The following is an 18,532-nucleotide window of genomic DNA, read 5'->3' on the forward strand; positions in this document are numbered from 1 at the left end:
GGCAGAAGAAAGGGAGGGCTAGTGAAAAGAAGACAATGGAAATGGTCAGTGAGAAGAAAGAACTGGAAGGACAGGTAGAGTCCGTTAGGAAGGATTCGTGGAATTCTGGAGCATTTTTGTCCCTATGACATTATTCTTGTGGATAGATTAGAAAAAACACAAGGATGGGGAGGGATGCCAGCCTCTCTGTCTGTGGTAAAGAAACAAGCAAACCTCTTTGGAAACAGGAGAGGAAAAAGAGCTGTCACTGACCCCTGCCAAGCTTATTCCTTTCTCCTGTTCTTCCTCTTACCTGGAGGTTCTCCCTCCTCCCCTCCATCTATCTCAGATCCCAGGGTTGTCCTGCTTTTCCAGGACAACCCAATCTCCCTCCTCCCCTGAACTCCTTCAGCACATCTGCTGTGTACCACACAATCTCCACTGGATTAGGCATATTGTCTGGAAAGGTTCTTGTCTGTGTGTCTTATGAAACCCCTTGTAAACTCCTCGAGGACAAGGGCCATTTCTTCTGTGGCTGTTACATCTCCCACAGTACTGATGGCCTAAGAGACCCTGTGTACCGCCTTGCTGGCTCACTTACTGTAGGGTTCAATTCAGCTCTCTAGCTCCTGCCAGCAATGCAAAGAGTGCACAATAAAGTCCTTTCACTATTAAATTCAAAGATAGAGGGGCTGAAAAAGTACTGGTAAAGAATTATTCATTGTCTCAATTGCCTTATGGGAGCCAGATCCCAGAATCCTCAAGTTAGATGTAGAAATAACTTTGATATACTGTACGTGGATGCTCATTAGATTAGTATTTTACTTAGATGAAATATTTAAAACAGAGAATAAAAACAGATTGCAAAAATTAAGAAAAGGGAAGATTTTCTGTTTTATGGCTAGCTGATATTCCTCAAAGCTCTCTCCTGGCTATGTTTCATAGCTGCTAGTATATCAAAAGTAATATTTCCCCCTATTTCCTCATGGGGGAAATATTACTTTTTATATTTCAATGACAACAACATCACTGAAAAAGAGGATGTGATTAAGGGAAAGAAAAAAGAAGAGAGGTTCATGCTGCCATTATTTTCACTGTTGAATGTTTCAATGCTTTTTAGGGTATAAATAGCAATCAATATTTAGGAAAGGAAGCTGGATTCACACTATTTTGAATTCTGGGTATCTTCTTTACCATGGCTATTTTTGGGGCTATCATGTGCTCTTAACTCAATCCTGTCTTATGATACAGTTTGCAGCTGTTCCTAAATCTTTTGCAATGTCTAAATCTTTTAAGTATTAAGTATACTGAAGCTCATGAGAATTGCTAATTGGCCTTGGGAAACTGTGGCATCATTTTCCCAGGAGCTAAATGTGTTCATACTCATCCACTCAGTATGAAGGGGGAGAGAACTGTGTTGACTTTTTTTTTTTTCCATTATAGTCCTGTGATATGGCTTCCATGTTGACCTGTGGAAGCAGATTAAAAAAAAAAAAAAGTCACTTGAACCATTTCTTTCTTAAATAAACAGAATTCTAGTTTGGGGTCTAGAGGGAAATCTTATAGCTTGCAAATGTATTGAGTCCTTCCTTCCTTCCTTCCTTCCTTCCTTCCTTCCTTCCTTCCTTCCTTCCTTCCTTCCTTCCTTCCTTCCTTCCTTCCTTCCTTCCTTCCTTCCTTCCTTCCTCTCTCCCTCCCTCCCTTCCTTTCTTCCTTCCTTTTGTGTGAAGCAAGCACTCCGCCACTGAGCCACAACCCCAGCCCCCCCCACCCCCGCCCCCAGCCCTTTTTATTTTCAGACAGGGGCTCACTAAGTTGATGAGGTTGCCTTCGAATTCGGGATCCTGATGCCTCATCCTACCAAGCCACTGAGGTACAGGCATGTACCACTACACTTGGCCAATATTAAGTCTTTTGATATTTCTACTCTAGTAAAATTTGGAGCTTGGACTTATATATGACCTTTGGGGTATTGAAAAGTAAAGCCTGTCACCTAATGTAATCTCAGTCTTCTTTAAATCTCTGTGTTAATGGTGAATATTAAGAAATCAAGTCAAGGGCTGGGGTTGTGGCTCAGTGGTAGAGTGCTTGCCTAGCATGTGTGAGGCACTGGATTTGATCCTCAGCACCAAATATAAATAAAATAAAGGTATTGTATCCATCTACAATAAAAAAAATAAATCAGGTCAAGCTGAGTTCGGTGACATACACCTGTAATCTCAGCAATTCAGGAGACTGAGGCAGGAGGATTACAAGTTGCCAGTATCACAATTTATTGAGATCTTTGGCAACTTAGTGAGACCTTGTCTCAAAATAAAAAGGATGGGGGATATAGTTCAATGGTAAAGCTCCCCTGAGTTCAATCGCTAGTACAAAAAAATCAATCAATCAATCAATCAATCAATCAATCAATCAATCAAGTAAAGTAGGTGAGTGGCACATTGCCCCTGTAATCCCAGCTGCTCTGGAGGCTATAGTGGCAGAGTTATAAATTCAAGGTCAGCCCAGGCAATTTAGCAACATCTGTCTGAAAATAAAATACAAAAAGCTGGGGATATCGTTCAAAGGTAGAGAGCTTGCCTGTGTGAGGCCCTGGGTTGAATCCCCAGTACTGGGGGGAAATAAAGAAAGATATCAAATCAATTATTAGTTTTATTTTATAAACATAGTGACAAGAAGATTGTACAATTTCAATGAAAGAGACAAAATATGACCAGGTCTGCTGCTGCTTGCGTCTTGGAGCAAGAGAAGTTTTCTAGAGGCTTGATGCTAGAAAAAAATCCTCTGTGTATTTATCCAACTATTGAATGGCAGAAAGAGATTCAAATGGCCCCATTTCAATCTTTTTTTCCCGAATGGTTCGTAGATCTCTGACAAGCCGTGACTGACCTTTGTTTTTTGTGTTTTGGTATAAGGCTGGACTTTGCAACCAGGGATTCGGCTTGCGGGGCTTCAAAGGCTGCAGAGAAATAATAGCAGATGAGTATGTCAGACATGTGGTCTCATGTGAAAAGCCAGACCCAAAGTGAAAAATCTCTTTAGCTCTAGTTTGTCAGAACAGCTCTATGATTGACTAAAATCAATAAGAAGACAGAACCTATAAATTCAAGATCTGTCTACCTTGACCCTAGTCACAAGTCTAATGTGGCGAATAGGCCTGAATTATTCACTTGAGAAGGAATGGCCATTTCATGGTGATCCTTGAGGTTAGCTTGTGTTTTGCACATCTGGATAGAAAGAAGCTTCGTGGCAGCAATTGTGGGACATTTAAAAAACAATTTTTGTAGTTGTAGATGGACAGAATGCCTTTATTTTTATGTGGTGCTGAGGATTAAACCCAGTGCCTCACACATGCTAAGCTACAGCCCCAGCTCGAACTGTGGGACATTTTAAATCTTTTAATTTCTCCCGTTTTTTTTTTTTTCACAAGAGAAATTTTTGTAGCTGTGAGAAAAGACTCTTATTCCTGGAATGTACTGATGAGGTAGTTTCACTCAGGGTGCTCTATTTTAACCTCATAAGGCAATGTAGTGATGACCAGTTTTGTGCTTGCACCTTGCATCCTCAGAAATGTAGGTTTTTTTCCCCTTGTTTTATTCAGGTGGTGGGGGCACTTAGGATTGAACCTAGTGGTGCTTTACCACTGACCAATATCCATAGTCCTTCCTGTTTTTTGTTTTGAGACAGAATCTCACTATGTTGCTGAGGTTCTCCCTAAATTGCTGAGGTTGGTCTCAATCTGGAGGTCCTCCTGCCTCAGCCTCCTGAATCACTGGGATTACAGGTGTGTGCCACCATGCCCAGTTGTGTATAGGTAGTTCTAGTGTCAATCCAGGTCTTATTACTCCATAGAATAATGAGAAAAAATCCTCCTTGCCCTCAAATGAAATCTCATTCTGGGACAAAAGTACAAATAGAAGCCAACTTACTCTATATCTAAATATTTAAATATTTTATAAATCAATCTAATAACATGTTGAGTAAAATACTTACCTTGATGAGGAGACCAGGTCTGAGCTTGAGTTCTCAAATTCTTTGGGATTCTTTGCCAGAATGGAGTGGCATAGGAAAGCTAATTGGTGACTCACCCATCTCTTCCCATTTCTAACTCCAACCCATACTGAGGATCTCACAGTTACACATCTGGAGACCCCAGACTGTATGTAGGTGTCTGCTACATACTCAAGCTCTGTTCACATACTCCTGCAAACAACCACCTATTGGCCTCTCCTGGAGTCCAGCTGTATACTGGCAATGCTTGGGAAGACAGCCCAGTTCACCCAAACCCCAAACTGTGTGGGAAATGCCAGAGCTTTGGGTGCCCAGAGTGTGTGTTCTAAAAGGCAGGTAGGGTGTGGACTCTGGTAGGGCATGCCCATTTGACCCCCGGGACTTCTCGCCCTATAAGGAGGGTTGTAGCCAGTAGTAAGAACCAAGCACTCCAAAGCTAAAACCCTAGGGCAGATTCCAGGGTTTTATTGATTAGGTTATTGCTCAATCACAAGGGAACTATTATTTGAGGAAATCATAAGATGTGGGGAAAAGAAAAGGATGATTTCACAGGAAAGTCTAGGAGGAGGAGACATTTGTACAGCATGTAGAAATGGCAAACTTGGAGGGTCCTCCAGCTTTGCAAGCAGAGAAGATCAGTACATTCCCTTGTTCACACAGAGGTGTCCTTTGTCACCTGAAAACCACTCTCTTTGGAAAGGCAATTCAATCTCCGAATGAAATATGACCTGCCTTCTTCATTTCTCTAAAGGATCCAATATCAGGGTTCTGCCAGCACATGCAGCTTGTGTGTCAGTTAAGATAAGGGCTCTCCCTCCTGATACCCCTTCTTCCAGACTGTATTCCTGCAGTAGGGCATAGGACTTGGGAGAACATTGGCTGGTTTAGGCCCCCACTCTAGCCTTTGGCCAACAATCTTTGTATAGAGCAATTCCTGAGCAACCTCCCAAGATGGCCTTGTCTGATATAGTTCCCACTGATCTTCCAATGCTTCCATATGCAAAATATGCAAAAATAATTGTTAATACTCATCCCTCATGGCTACCCATCCCAAATCAAGGACTTGCCCATCCCTATTCTACCCATCTATTCTTCCTATAGGGCTTTGCTCCATAATAATAAAGTATTATTTAGCTCTGTATGAGGCTAAGTGCCTTACCTGCATTTTTTATCCTCATAAACCCTATGGAGAAGTAGGTTCAATTATTATCTCCATTTTATAGAAAAAATAAAAAGGTATAGGAAGTCCTTTCCTTGAAGGAGTTTACAGTTGAGGAAGTTTAGAAAGGACTGTAACAAGTACATAACTCACCAATATAAAGTACAACATATTAAATTCATGTGAAAGGGTCAAAGTACTCTTTTAATCAGGGAGATGGTAGAGGCTTTGGGTAGAAGATGAAATATGAATGGATTTTAGGGTTTTGACAAAAGATGACTGGGAGACCGCGTTTATAGGAAAAGCATGAGAGAATGTGTAGAGGATGACTGGAGCAAGGAATGGCAAATAGCTTGTAGAAGTAGAGTTTAGGCTGATAGGGCATACATTAGCACTATGTGACTTCAGCACTTTATGTAAGCACAGGAGCTTGGGTTGCTTCGTGGATACATGGATAGGTTTTGACAGGGGTGATGTCTGGTTCGGGAACACAACTTGAAAAAATTAATCTTGTGGCATATATCTGTGGCATATGCATTATTAGCATATAAGAAAGAGAAAAAGAGTGAGTAAAGGTAAAGAGTTTATTTGGAAGGCTAATTGTAATAGATCAGGGTTTCTCAGCCTCAGCACTATTGGAATTATACTATTGGAATTATTGTGTAATTGTTAGTTGTGGGGGTTTTTACTTTGCATTGTGGAATATTTAGCAGCTTTTCTAGTCAGTACTTACCAGGTGTTAGAAACTCCCTTCCCCCATATGACATTGCTAAATGACCCTAGGGAGGCAAAATCACCTCCATTTGAGAACCAATAGACCATGTGGGAAATAAAGAAGGCCAGGGTGTTAAGACATGGGTAGGGGTAAAATTTAAAACCTTTGACAAGTGTTTGGATAGGAGTGTGAATGAGAAGACGCATGTTGTAAATTCAAACAGAATAGCAAAAAAAGCCCTAGAGGCTTTGTAGTCTTATATGCTTATAATTGCTTGCACCCTTTTGCAGGGTGATTTGGTAAATAAAGCCATTTAGAGAGCAGTTTGGTAAAATCCTATTAAAAAATCACAAAAATTATATTGCCCTTTGATCCAGCAATTCTATTTCTGGGAATTTATCTTATGTGATTCAAATGAAGATGAGTAATCTTTGTTGCTTATGTATAAAGCAACAAAGGTACATAAAGACAATAACCATGTTCTCAACAATTCCATCCTCCACCTACTAACCACATTGCCTGTTAAATGAGAAGCCCAGATTTAAGAAGTCGATTTAAGAATCAGAGGAGGTAGAGTTTGAGGATTCTGGAGCGAAGTTGTAGCTAATGAAACAAAATCTCAGACAGGTGGGGAAGAAAGGGCAGATATAAAGAATGCCACAGAGAATTTACTAACTTCTTTTTCAGAGAGGATGCGACTACAAGGATTTGCAATGGAGAAAGGAGCAAGGGAAGTTGGCTGGAGGACCTCTTAGGGCTTCATTCAATGATGTTATCTACAGGGTAAAAGGATCGGTTGGACTGGAATTTGTATAGAATCTCGAACTTTGCCTGAGCGCATTCTTTGAAAACAAGGATTGTTCACTTTCTAGTGGGAAGCTATTGGCGAACGTATATTAAAGACTCTTTTGGGCTGGGGTTGTGGCTCAGTGGTAGAGTACTTGCCTAGCACAGGTAAGGACCTGGGTTCGATCCTCAGCACCACATAAAAATAAACAAATGAAATAAAGGTATTGTGTCCATCTACAACCAAAAAAAAAAAAAAGACTCTTTTGCGAATACGCTATGTATTCAGACTACAAGCAAAGAACTAGCCAATATTCTTTCTCCTGAAGTGCCTAGCAATTTTTTAAAAATTGGTCTCTAAGTATGGAATCTCTGTTAATTGTTAAGGATTCTGCCTCTGTAGTGTGAAGTCGCGCATTTACAGAAAGTAATTTTTCTTAACTAAGGCGAGCAGGAGAAGCCCTGTAGATACGAGGTGGGCGTGGCCAACGCAGCAGAGGTTGAAGGCCACGCCCCCTTCCCAGAGTGCACTGCAGCCACTGCCCGGCTGGGCTCGTTTCTCCAACTTAAGCGGCCTGGGAGAGCGGTCTTGCAATGGACGGGCTCCGGGCTAGCGCTGGGTTGTTGAGGCGCGGGAGGTTGAGGCGCCGGCGCCAGCCCCAGCCACACAGCGGGTCGGTCTTGGCCCTGTCCTTGAGGCCCAGGAAGATCCGAAGGCAGCTGAGGAGAAATATTGCGTCCCGCATGGCCGCTCTGAGGGCTCAGGCGCTGCCGAGCGAAGACTCGGAGGACTCCAGAGTGGAGTCGACGGCGGACGATCTGGGGGACTCGCTGCCTGGTGGAGCGGCGGCGGCGGCCAGTCCAGAGACGGCCCGGAGAGAGCCATACGGCCACCTCGGGCCTGCTGAGCTGTTGGAGGCCTCGCCCGCCGCGCGTTCCTTGCAGACCCCGCCGGCGCATTTGGTGGAGGCGCAGACCCCGCCCGCGCGCCTGGGGCCGGCTTCGGCGCCACCTGCGCGCCTGGTAGAGGTAACTGCTGCACCCACCCGAGCGGTGGACACCTCAGCTCGGCTATGTGCTTCCCAGCCCTTAGGAGCCGCTGCACCACCCTGGACGCCTGCGACGCTGTTGGGCTCTCAGGTGGAAAACGCGGGTAGGGAGCTGCCCTGGGACTCTCCGCTGCAGCGCGTCTTGGCTGAGCTGAGCCGCATCCCTAGCAGCAGACGGCGGGCGGCGCGCCTCTTTGAGTGGCTTATCGCGCCCATGCCGCCGGAACATTTCTACCGGCGCCTTTGGGAGCGGGAGGCGGTGCTGGTGCGGCGGCAGGACCACACCTACTACCAGGGCCTTTTCTCTACTGCCGATTTGGACTCCATGCTCCGCAACGAGGAGGTGCAGTTCGGGCAGCACTTAGACGCTGCGCGCTACATCAATGGGCGGCGAGAGACCCTGAATCCCCCGGGCCGAGCCCTGCCCGCCGCTGCCTGGTCCCTGTACCAGGCAGGCTGCTCCTTGCGCCTTCTCTGCCCTCAGGCTTTCTCAGCCACCGTGTGGCAGTTTTTGGCTGTTCTTCAGGAGCAGTTTGGAAGCATGGCAGGCTCCAACGTTTATCTCACGCCACCCAACTCTCAGGGCTTTGCCCCCCACTATGACGACATCGAGGCTTTCGTGCTGCAACTGGAAGGTAGGAAACTCTGGCGTGTCTATCGTCCTCGGGTGCCAAACGAGGAACTGGCCCTGACATCTAGCCCCAACTTCAGCCAGGAGGACCTTGGTGAGCCTGTGCTGCAGACTGTGCTGGAGCCTGGAGATTTGCTCTATTTTCCTCGCGGCTTCATTCACCAGGCTGAATGCCAGGATGGAGTCCACTCTCTGCACCTCACCGTGTCCACGTACCAGCGGAATACCTGGGGCGACTTCCTAGAGGCCATACTCCCTCTGGCTGTGCAGGCCGCAATGGAAGAAAATGTAGAATTTCGGAGAGGTCTACCTCGAGACTTCATGGATTACATGGGGGCCCAGCATTCGGATTCTAAGGATCCAAGAAGAACCGCTTTCATGGAGAAGGTCCGGGTCTTAGTTGCCCGTCTGGGACACTTTGCTCCTGTTGATGCTGTGGCTGACCAGCGAGCCAAAGATTTCATCCATGATTCACTACCCCCCGTGTTGACTGATAGGGAGAGGGCATTAAGTGTTTATGGGCTTCCAATTCGCTGGGAGGCTGGAGAACCTGTAAACGTGGGAGCCCAGTTGACAACAGAAACAGAAGTCCACATGCTTCAGGATGGGATAGCTCGCCTGGTGGGTGAAGGGGGCCATTTATTTCTCTATTACACGGTGGAAAACTCTCGTGTTTATCATCTGGAGGAACCCAAGTGCTTGGAAATATACCCGCAGCAAGCTGATGCCATGGAACTCTTGCTTCGCTCCTACCCAGAATTTGTAAGAGTAGGGGATCTGCCTTGTGACAGTGTGGAGGATCAGCTTTCCTTGGCAACCATGTTGTATGATAAGGGGCTGCTGCTCACCAAGATGCCTCTAGCTCTAAACTAGTTTCTTGTTGATTGTTGGAAACAAAGCAGTAGTGATTGTCCACTACCACTGCCACCAGTTCACTTTTTTTTAAAAACTGGCGTTCTTACCTTGATGACCATCAGTATGGTCACATTTACTTATTTACCTTTATGACTGCTTCAACGTCACAAATCTCAGACAGTCTTCTAGAAGGAACCACTTCATCTAGGTACAAAAGTAAAAAAATGGAGGAGGAAAATGAGCTATTTCTACAGAAGTAACCTTAATGCCTAATCATTTTAGAGCACCAGCTTCATCCCCCTCTGGCTTCAGTGTGTTGTGTAGCACTGGCTATATCATTCTGCTTGAGACATTAGAAGTTTTTGTTTGGAAGTTATATCTTTCATTTGAGTTCTCTTTCATCAAATGGTGTGTGGGGGAGGGCAGTTGGGATCAGTATTCTGTTTTCTTATTAAGTTTGTATGAACATTAGAAGAGTTATTAAAGTACCAAAGAATGTTTCCCTTTTCTGAGGCTAGATTCTTATGTGGCTTGGTTTGAAGATGTGGGTTGTGGGGATGGGGCAGATAAAATCTATAATGGTTGACATGAAAAGCAACCTGGAGTGATTGCAGGATATAAAATGTAGAATGTTAAACTTTTTAAAGAGAGGGCTAGGGGTATAGCTCAGCAGTGGAGTACATGTGCACAAGGCCCTGGATTCAGTCCCCAGTACCACATACGCACAGATTCAATAAAGAAAAAAATTGCATTTGATTGGGGACCTTTCTTTAACTTTGGAAGTATTTTACTCATTTTAATTACAGTACTTGAACTCCAAACAGCACAATCCTAGTAGAAAAGTCATTTTCCACTATCATGGTCAACTAAGAGTATGTATCCTGTTCATTGCTTGCTTGAATCAGTGGCTGGTTCTGCTCCCTAAAGGGCAGCATGTCACCTACTTGTGCCTTCACAGTCCTTTATCAACCAACTTATAGCAAACTGGCCTGGAGGGAAGGCTGGTGTTCAAGTTACTTTCCACTCTCATTTTTTTTCTGGCAGTTGGAAGAAACTTCCCAAAATCTGGCAAGTGAATATTCTCTCATGGTTGGTGGAAAAGAGCCTGATGTACCAGAAAGAGCCTTGGAACCAGAAGACCTGGGTTTGGGGTGGTGGCTGTTAGGCAGCTGGCTGAGTGATCTGAGGCTGCTGCTACACTCGGACACACAGATTTTGTAAGTATATTTTGGTAACAGCTTGATATCTGCACCCTTATCATTTAGATTGTGTCTGGAACTCTTTAAGATCCTGTCATTATATCTGGCAGTTTCAGTTTTTTAAGGTTGAGAACTTTTGTAATCTTTTTCTAAAAGTTATAAAAGCAAAGATGTATATAAAATAAAAATGATAGCTCCCCTCCAACTTACTTTTCAGAGGTAATTTTGTGGTGTGTGTGTGTGGGGGGGGGGTATTAGGGATTTCGCCCAGCCCTTTTTATTTTATTTGGAGGTGAGGTCTTGCTAAGTTGGCCTAGGCTACCCTCCAATTTGCCATTCTCTTGCCTTAGCCTCCCAAGTAGCTGGGATAGAAGTGTGCTATCATGCCCAGCTAATGTATCCTCATGCCCTTTATTTGAATTTTTTCAGTCAGTTCAAATAAAGCTGTATGTCCCCCCCCCCCAAAAAAAAAAAAAAAAAAAGAAACAGAAAGTGAATGAAAACCTGTCAGGAATAATAGGAAGACTCAGTAGTTGGTAACCAAGAAGGGGGGAGTAAGACTTTGCTGACTTTTGCCTCACAGGGCTCCCCAACTAAGTCCCAAAACATCTAGATCCTGGAATGGGTTTATTAAAGGAGTCAAAGCATAGGATTCACCCCTAGGAAACTTACTCTGAAAAGTTTCTTGAATAAAAGTTTGGAGTGTCAGTGGTTCTTTTCCCTTTTTGGGTTGTGAGTAAATATGTTTTGCTTCATCCTTCACTTTTCTTACGGCCATCTCCATTGTGAATATTTTCTGTGTCAGCAAGTCTTTTTGGCTTAGTGATTCAATCTAGATTTGAATAAATAATGTTTTTAAAAAATACATTAGGCAGTAAGTCATCCAAAAGTATTAATAAGGTTAGCTATTGTATCATGCTTATTTGTATTAGGTGATCTATGAATATCTAAGAATGTTGTTCTCTTGTGCTATTGAATAGAAATTTTTGCACCTGCTAATGAAAATGGTTGCTTCAGCTATTAGGAGGGCATGATGAGCCTGTTAAGAGATGCTGCTTGGTATGAAGTTGGTTTTGTCAACTACCTTTTTAACATTCTTTTCTATCCCTTCATTTCATCTAAGAGCTTTGAAAAGCTAGAGCAACCCTTTTAGTTACAGAGTTCCTTTGGTGAAAGAGCCCAGATTAGAAATTAAGGAAAATTGAGGAGGAAAAAGAAAATCTAGGAGGCTCAGTTTGGTCCCTCTTCTTTCTTTATGCCTATATGCAAAAAAGAGAGAACACTTTGGGTTTAAGGGATGGTGGAGGCGGGGAGGGAGAAGGGAGGGGATCAGTAAAACAAATAATAGTAAACCCTGATTTTGAGGGCTACTTGATAAAGACTACCAGAATTTTTGTTTTGTTGTCTTTATTATTAGGATTTTATAACCCAATTCTGCAGAGATGTTTTGTATCTTCATACAATATAATATATGTGTCTGGAGTTGTAGAAAGTATGTCTGTGATAGGGGAAAGCATATGTACATGCTTAGGGAGAAAAAGGATTTGAGGAACTCTTGAGAGCTCTGAATTTTCTTTTGTAAACACTGCTTGAATTTTCTTACCCTGTTCTTGATTTCCTGAATCATTTCTTGGTTTCCTTCATTTTCTAAGTTGAGTATCTTCATTGCATGATAAATTTCCCTGAAAGAAGTACTTTTTAGTGGTTATACCCTTACAGCATGTGGGGATGGAAAATATGGAATTTAGAATTAGTCAAGAATCTTAAATTCCAGTCTTAACTACAGTTTTGCTGAGCCACCTTTGAAAAAAATGGTGTGACACAGCTTATATAGATATGGTGCAGTTTTTGAAATGATATATTTGAAGGTACATGTATTTCGTGCCTTTATGATAGATCCTACCTAAAAGTAATCTCATTGTCTCTATAATGTAGACTGTCATCTGCATTTGATACTTGAAAAATGGGCTCAAAGTTTAAGTGTCTTCCCCAGGCTTAAATACCTATTACACGATAGAACTGGAACTTAAACCCTAGTGTGATTTTTTTTTTTTGTATTCTAAAATAGGCACTTGATAAATATTAGTTGAATTTATGAATAACCCAGAAATTACCTGCAGGAGAGAACATGAACTTGCCAATCTATCTTAGGCTGGATTTTTGGATAAGTAGGTGATTGGCACATTACCTTTTCCACTACGGAGAGTGAAAGGCAGAGAAAAATTTTCAGTGAAAAAAAATGGGAGAGTTAGCAGTTGAGGAAGCTATGGCAGAGACCAGAGATTTAGTGCTTACTTTAAAACAGCCTCGTGTTCCTCCAGGAGCAGCACATCTAGGAAGGTATCCCTGACATGGGCCCCTTGAAGTTTGAGGGCTAGGATGCTACGGCAAGCTTCTAGTCGTACACCTGGTGACTCTTCATAGTGGATAGCCCAGAGCAGGAGATCAGTCAGTTGGGGACTTGCTTGCCCAATCTGTCCCAAAGCTGCAGAGATGAGAGAGCAGCATGTTTCACCGTCACTGAAGCCTGAGTTGGCTGTATCCTAGCATCCAGAAATAAATTGAATATTGCAAACATCTTCCCTTTTGTATGGCAGTCAATCACCATTAGAATTTTAAGGTTTAAAATTTAATGTTTAGGGGCTGGGGATGTGGCTCAAGCGGTAGCGCGCTTGCCTGACATGCGTGCGGCCCGGGTTCGATCCTCAGCACCACATACAAACAAAGAAGTTGTGTCCGCCAAAAACTAAAATAAATAAATATTAAGAATTCTCTCTCTAAAAAAAAAAATTAATGTTTAAAAAAACATAGACACATACACAAAGAAAAAGTAATACTTCTTTTTAAAAAGAACTTTTTAGAGAACTGTGGGTGTAGCTAAGTGGTAAAGCCCTTGCCTAGCATGCGTGAGGCCCTGTGTTTGATCCCCTGCACTGTCCAAAAAATATATAACTTAAAAAGTATTTGGCATGGGCCTGGGGATGTGGCTCAAGTGGTAGCGTGCTCACCTGGCATGTGCCGGGTGCTGGGTTCGATCCTCAACACCACATAAAAAAAAAAAATAAAGATATTGTGTCCACCTAAAAAATTAAATAAATAAATAATAAATATTTTAAAAAATACATTTATAAAAGTATTTGGTATGGATTGGATTAAGGTATTATCGCTAAAGGATTCTTATGCAAGGGCTGTTTCATCCCATGCTTGCCCATTAGGATATGAACAAAGTGTAATTTGCTTATTTAGGGATGAAATGTGGGACAGATAACTTGGAAGATCAGCCTAATCAAGGCAGAGAGAGGGGGAAGGGAGGTGCAGTTATTTCACTTACCAGGTTTGGTTATGTTAGAGACCTACCAAAGACTGCCAATAAGAGAAGCAATGCCAAAGATCCTAAAGAGAAACTCGGAATATCAGAGGGCATCGTCTGACTTTTGCAAAGTGCTATAGTTGAAACCTCCAGGGAAAGCAAGATGTATCAAACAGTAAATAACTATTTGGAACTTTGTGTTGTTGTTAGGAACTGTCTTGCTGCCCTTTGCTTTAACAAGTCATTCATAGATCTAGATTTGGGATTCTTGATTAAAAATTAAGATGAGGAAGAGTATTTTTTTCTTCCTCATGCAAGGAACTTCTGAGAAGCTAAGATCATCATTCCCTACATTCCAACCCAATTACTAGAGAGCCTTTAGGCATCATCTATATTAGCACAGGAGACAGTATTTAAAGTTGGGGCCATAATTTTTGTAATACCTCGAATGGCAAAAGCCTTGATTTTCCAGTATGGATCTTGGTGCATCAGATTCACGAGGCATTCAATCACCTGGGATGGATAAGAAGCAGTATTGAAAGGGGAGAACCAAAACAAGAATGGACCAGAAACCAGGAGCCCACTTATTTACAAAGTGCTTTAACTGAAAAATGACCTATCAATTCTAGGGACAAACAAGCTGGAATTTTAACTTACCAGCCTATACACAGTGTATTAGTTGGATTATCTGCTTTTTGGATTGATTTTTCTCAACCCACAGATCTATGGCCATACAGACTTTGTGTGTGTAGGGTGCTGGGAATTGAACCCAGAGCCTCGCACATGCTAAGCATGGGTTCTACTGCTGAGTTATACCCGAGTCCCAGATTTCTTATGAATACCCAATCAGATTTTCCCCTAATAACTTGGGATTAAAACTCCATTCACTGGAATTGATCCTAAAGCCCATCAGCACCCAGATATTGAGAAGCTAGTTAACAGGATTCAGAGGTATTCTCTAGAGTGAAGATTGGACTAGCTGGGAGCTAAAAGGTCCTCCATACTGATTGATATGACTTCTTGATTCTGAAGTCTCATTTAGTGTCCCCACAGAAAGAGAGTATACTGTGCACAAGAGGGGAAGGTAGGCCTTCTTCAAGTCTATCAGGTAAGATGAGAACGTGTTTCCTTTACTTACCATCTTGTTGCGGATCTGCAGGGCACCAGCTGCCAAACAGGCTGCCTGCCGAACTGCTATGAAATCATCAGAGAAACAGCGCAGAAAGCTTGGGAGAAGCTTGGCGGTCATGAGCTTGAGCCCACCTATCAGGTAGAGGGCTTCTACACGCTTCTGGGGATTTCCTAGACCCAGCTTAATCCTATAAGGCACAAGTTGCTTTTATTTCCCCTCCTTAAACTTCCAGTGCCGCCCACTCATCCATTCACCCTCAGGATAAATTTTTAGCTCTGTAGACTCTGTTATCCAGCCTCATCCTGGCACTCAACTGTGCTGAATGACAGAATTAAGTGTCAACTTTCACCCCTTGTGACAGGTTCTCTCTTGCATTGCTATCATATGTGTGATGCATAGTTCAGCAATTGACTCCCAGCCCAGAATGACTGTCTTACCCATTCTCTGTGAAATGGCCTTCTCTTGCTCATACTGAGTAATCAATTTTTCTATGGCAGTCTTGGTATATGCCATTTGTTCTAGTTTTAAATATGATATATTATTTTATTTTTAATTTTTTTCCCAAGGGAAATAATAGTTTGCTTTATTTTAAAATAGCAACTTCCTTACATTGGAGCACTAGCCAAAATTCAATACTGATGCAAATATAAATTTCTTAGGAGCCCAAAATATGTGTCAGATGGATTTTCTGAATTTCTTAAAAGGCAGAATTTTTAAACCATATCAAACAATTAGAAACAATATCAACCAACAGCATGCCACAGTTTAAACCTAAGCCAAATAACCAAACTATGTAAGTTATCTCAAATAATTTTTGTTAATATTTAGGAGAACAATAAACATTTTTAGTAACTTAAAGTGTCTTTCTACTTATCTTCTAATCCTTCCAGGAAGTATAACTTTTCTTCACTAGATTTAAATTTTAAAAAATTCAAATATTTACTCATGGTAAGAAATTCTGGCATTAACTATTAGCTGAATTTATCACAAATAGAAAATCATGAAAGTTTATTTAGCACTTATAAATGACCTTATAAGCCCTAGATGAGAAAGGCAGTTCTCTGCTTTCCAGTAACACCTAAGGATTACATTGCATTATATTAATTCATCAGAACAGCATTCTGACCAATGATAAATAATATATAGGAAAGTCATAGTCCTACTTAATAGTGTTTCATTATAAATATTTTGACCAATATTAAAAAATTTTTAAACTCCATTATGCTGACATTTCCAGAAGTATTATCAACTTAGCAATGAGTCATTTTTATGATGCCATTTATTAAACTGAAAATAAAGAAAGATGGCATATCTGGTTTATATTTAAGTGATTTAATTCAATAATTCAATCTGTCACCACTTGAAAAGTACATTTGTTTCCTCAGCATTGGATGCAATATGAGGTACAAGCAGCCATCCTGGTTCTCAACTTCCCTCTAATGGAAAGCATATGGAATTGCAGCAGTGAACATCAACTGGTTCCTATTCAAAGCTCCACTTCAAAAATGAGAGAATCTAAGATAAAAGTTCTATTAGAGGCAAGAAGATTCTAATCTCAAATATTTTATTCCAACAACTTACATTATACCAGCTGACCCATACTGAATAGTAAATGCTCACTGAAAACAAATGAAGATAACAATACCCTCATTGTCATTCACAGATAATTTTTTAAACTGTTTTATATCCAAATATATGTATATAAAACATTTGTACAGATAAATTAGTGTTAAGAATTTTAAAATGCACAGTAAAATCCACAAATGTCCTTTCTATGATCTGAAATCTTACAAATGTTTTCAAGATCGGAGGCTTCAACATCCTGGCTAAATGTGAAAAACATGTCAGAATTCAGTATGTTATAGGAGGCTCCAGAACTGACCATCTCATAAAAGCAAAACAAAGTTATGGTGCTTCCATTATTGCTTAATCCTCTACGTTAAAAAGTACACCTTTGAATACTAAAGCCAGGTATTTACTAAATAGTGTTGTTTTCTACTAGCCAAATTCAGCCCTCCCAAACCAGCTGAACCAGGAGTTTTTTTCAGCTCATTGTCCATTAGGAGTTTGAAACATTTTCAATTAAAGCCTTCATTTTTCCTGTAGACTTCAACATATGTGGTCCAAACAATGCTGTCTCTGAGGTGGCCTCTGATGATATACTATTTTAAATTAAGCATTTGTGTATCTTGCCTGTGTTCATCAGAATTGTGTCATACTTCGAACTCCCTCAAATACCCAAAATATTGCCTCACATTAGTGGGCACCTGGTGCTTCTTTCCATAGCCATATTGCTAGTTTCCTTCTTTTTTTTTTTTTTTAAGAGAGAGGAGAGAGAGAGAGAGAATTTTTAATATTTATTTTTTAGTTCTCGGCAGACACAACATCTTTGTTGGTATGTGGTGCTGAGGATCGAACCCGGGCCGCACGCATGCCAGGCGAGCGCGCTACCGCTTGAGCCACATCCCCAGCCCCATTGCTAGTTTCTTTAGGGACTTTTCTTTTAGGGACTTTTCATAGCTGGACCTATTACTATGCTGAGCTCAACAAATGCTGGTTAGATCCAAGGGTTCCTAAACACTTCTAAGAATAGAAGAGTTTCTCTTGTTGACTAGATCTTACCTGATTGTGTCATGTACTTCTTTCCCAAGGCTCATTTGCCCCAGTGCTTGGGCAGCTGCTTGCCTCACTTCATTATTCCAGTCATCCCACATAAGCTGGATCAATTTACGTTTCATATCCTGTAATCAGGTGTAATTGGCTATTATTTATTGAACATGAATTTTGTACTTGACATTGTGCTTCCCCCCACCCCTTAATCTTTTGAACAATCCACTGAGGAAGATGTTATTTCCATTTACAGATGACACAATAGAGGCTCTGGTAAGTGCTAGAGCCAGGACTCAAATACAGGTCTGTTTCTCACACTCACCCTCTGAAATTCTGTATAGTGTCAGAATGTCAGGACCAATAGGATCTTTGTGAGAGACTTAAAATTTGAAGTAAACAACTCATCCCTGTTTGCCTGGGACTTGCCTAATTTTAGTACTGAAGGTTTCATGTTCTGGACAAACCAGAATAGTTGATCACTCTATCAGCATGTTTCTCAGAAGGAAAAGAACAAAGATTGCTACAATTTGTTAATGATGGTATACATGTGCCCAAAGCTATTCTTGTCTGCAACATCTCACTTTTCCACCCCTGCTCGGATGTTTTCCTGCTCTTTAGGATTTAGCTCAAAAAGTACCTCCCGAGTGAAGTCTTCTCTATCTCTGTGAGCATAGGGAACTACCATTATACCTTACAGCTGCTTTTGTTTTAGCTATTTATATAACACTTGCCATGCAAAAATATATTGCCTTTGCATCCACAATGCCTAGAGACTGTAGGATACCCAGAAACTGCTTGTTTAGTGAATGAGTGAAAGAACTCATACATACTGCCTTTCATAATTACAGTAGTCTGCCATGAAATTCTCATCACCTTTATCTTGTACATTGCTAGCTCTGATTGTTTGTGTATTTGGGGTTGGTAATCCTGAATGACAAATTCCAATAATGGGAATGTGCAAATGAATTCAGATATTGTAACAATGCAGGTTCTGACTGGTTTGACCTGAGGTGAGATTTTGCATCTCTATAGCAAGCTCCCAGGTGATGCAGCAAGATACTCCTGCACTTGAGGCAGAATTAACTCAGTCTTTTAG

At 41.6% G+C, this 18,532-nt stretch overlaps 2 protein-coding genes across 4 annotated transcripts in view; one reads left to right on the forward strand and one right to left on the reverse strand.

Annotated features, from left to right (window-relative positions):
- Positions 1-2,613: 2,613 nt before the first annotated feature.
- The window catches only part of Heatr4 (HEAT repeat containing 4), a 41,720-nt gene continuing 25,801 nt past the window's right edge, over positions 2,614-18,532 (reverse strand). Inside the window, exons 9-16 of the mRNA XM_078050499.1 lie at positions 17,449-17,567; positions 14,833-15,013; positions 14,138-14,207; positions 12,680-12,869; positions 11,988-12,066; positions 11,057-11,216; positions 9,331-9,389; positions 2,614-2,938 (exon numbers count right to left, since the gene is read on the reverse strand). Coding sequence (XP_077906625.1) covers positions 2,780-2,938; positions 9,331-9,389; positions 11,057-11,216; positions 11,988-12,066; positions 12,680-12,869; positions 14,138-14,207; positions 14,833-15,013; positions 17,449-17,567 — 1,017 coding nt within the window. The 3' untranslated portion in view covers positions 2,614-2,779. The remainder of the gene's footprint in view (positions 2,939-9,330; positions 9,390-11,056; positions 11,217-11,987; positions 12,067-12,679; positions 12,870-14,137; positions 14,208-14,832; positions 15,014-17,448; positions 17,568-18,532) is intronic.
- Positions 7,162-18,532, forward strand: part of Riox1 (ribosomal oxygenase 1) — a 36,648-nt gene continuing 25,277 nt past the window's right edge. The window contains exons 1-3 of one of the 3 annotated variants that reach the window (XM_078050495.1): positions 7,162-9,393; positions 10,230-10,402; positions 14,854-14,964. In XM_078050495.1, the coding sequence (XP_077906621.1) occupies positions 7,245-9,203 (1,959 nt within the window). In that variant the 5' untranslated portion in view covers positions 7,162-7,244 and the 3' untranslated portion in view covers positions 9,204-9,393; positions 10,230-10,402; positions 14,854-14,964. Of the gene's footprint in view, positions 9,394-10,229; positions 10,403-14,853; positions 15,685-18,532 lie in introns of those variants that run through there. The other 2 variants (XM_078050494.1, XM_078050496.1) reach the window with 2 other exon arrangements.

Source organism: Ictidomys tridecemlineatus, chromosome 5, assembly GCF_052094955.1.
Source record: "Ictidomys tridecemlineatus isolate mIctTri1 chromosome 5, mIctTri1.hap1, whole genome shotgun sequence".
Classification (NCBI taxonomy): Eukaryota; Metazoa; Chordata; class Mammalia; order Rodentia; family Sciuridae; genus Ictidomys; species Ictidomys tridecemlineatus.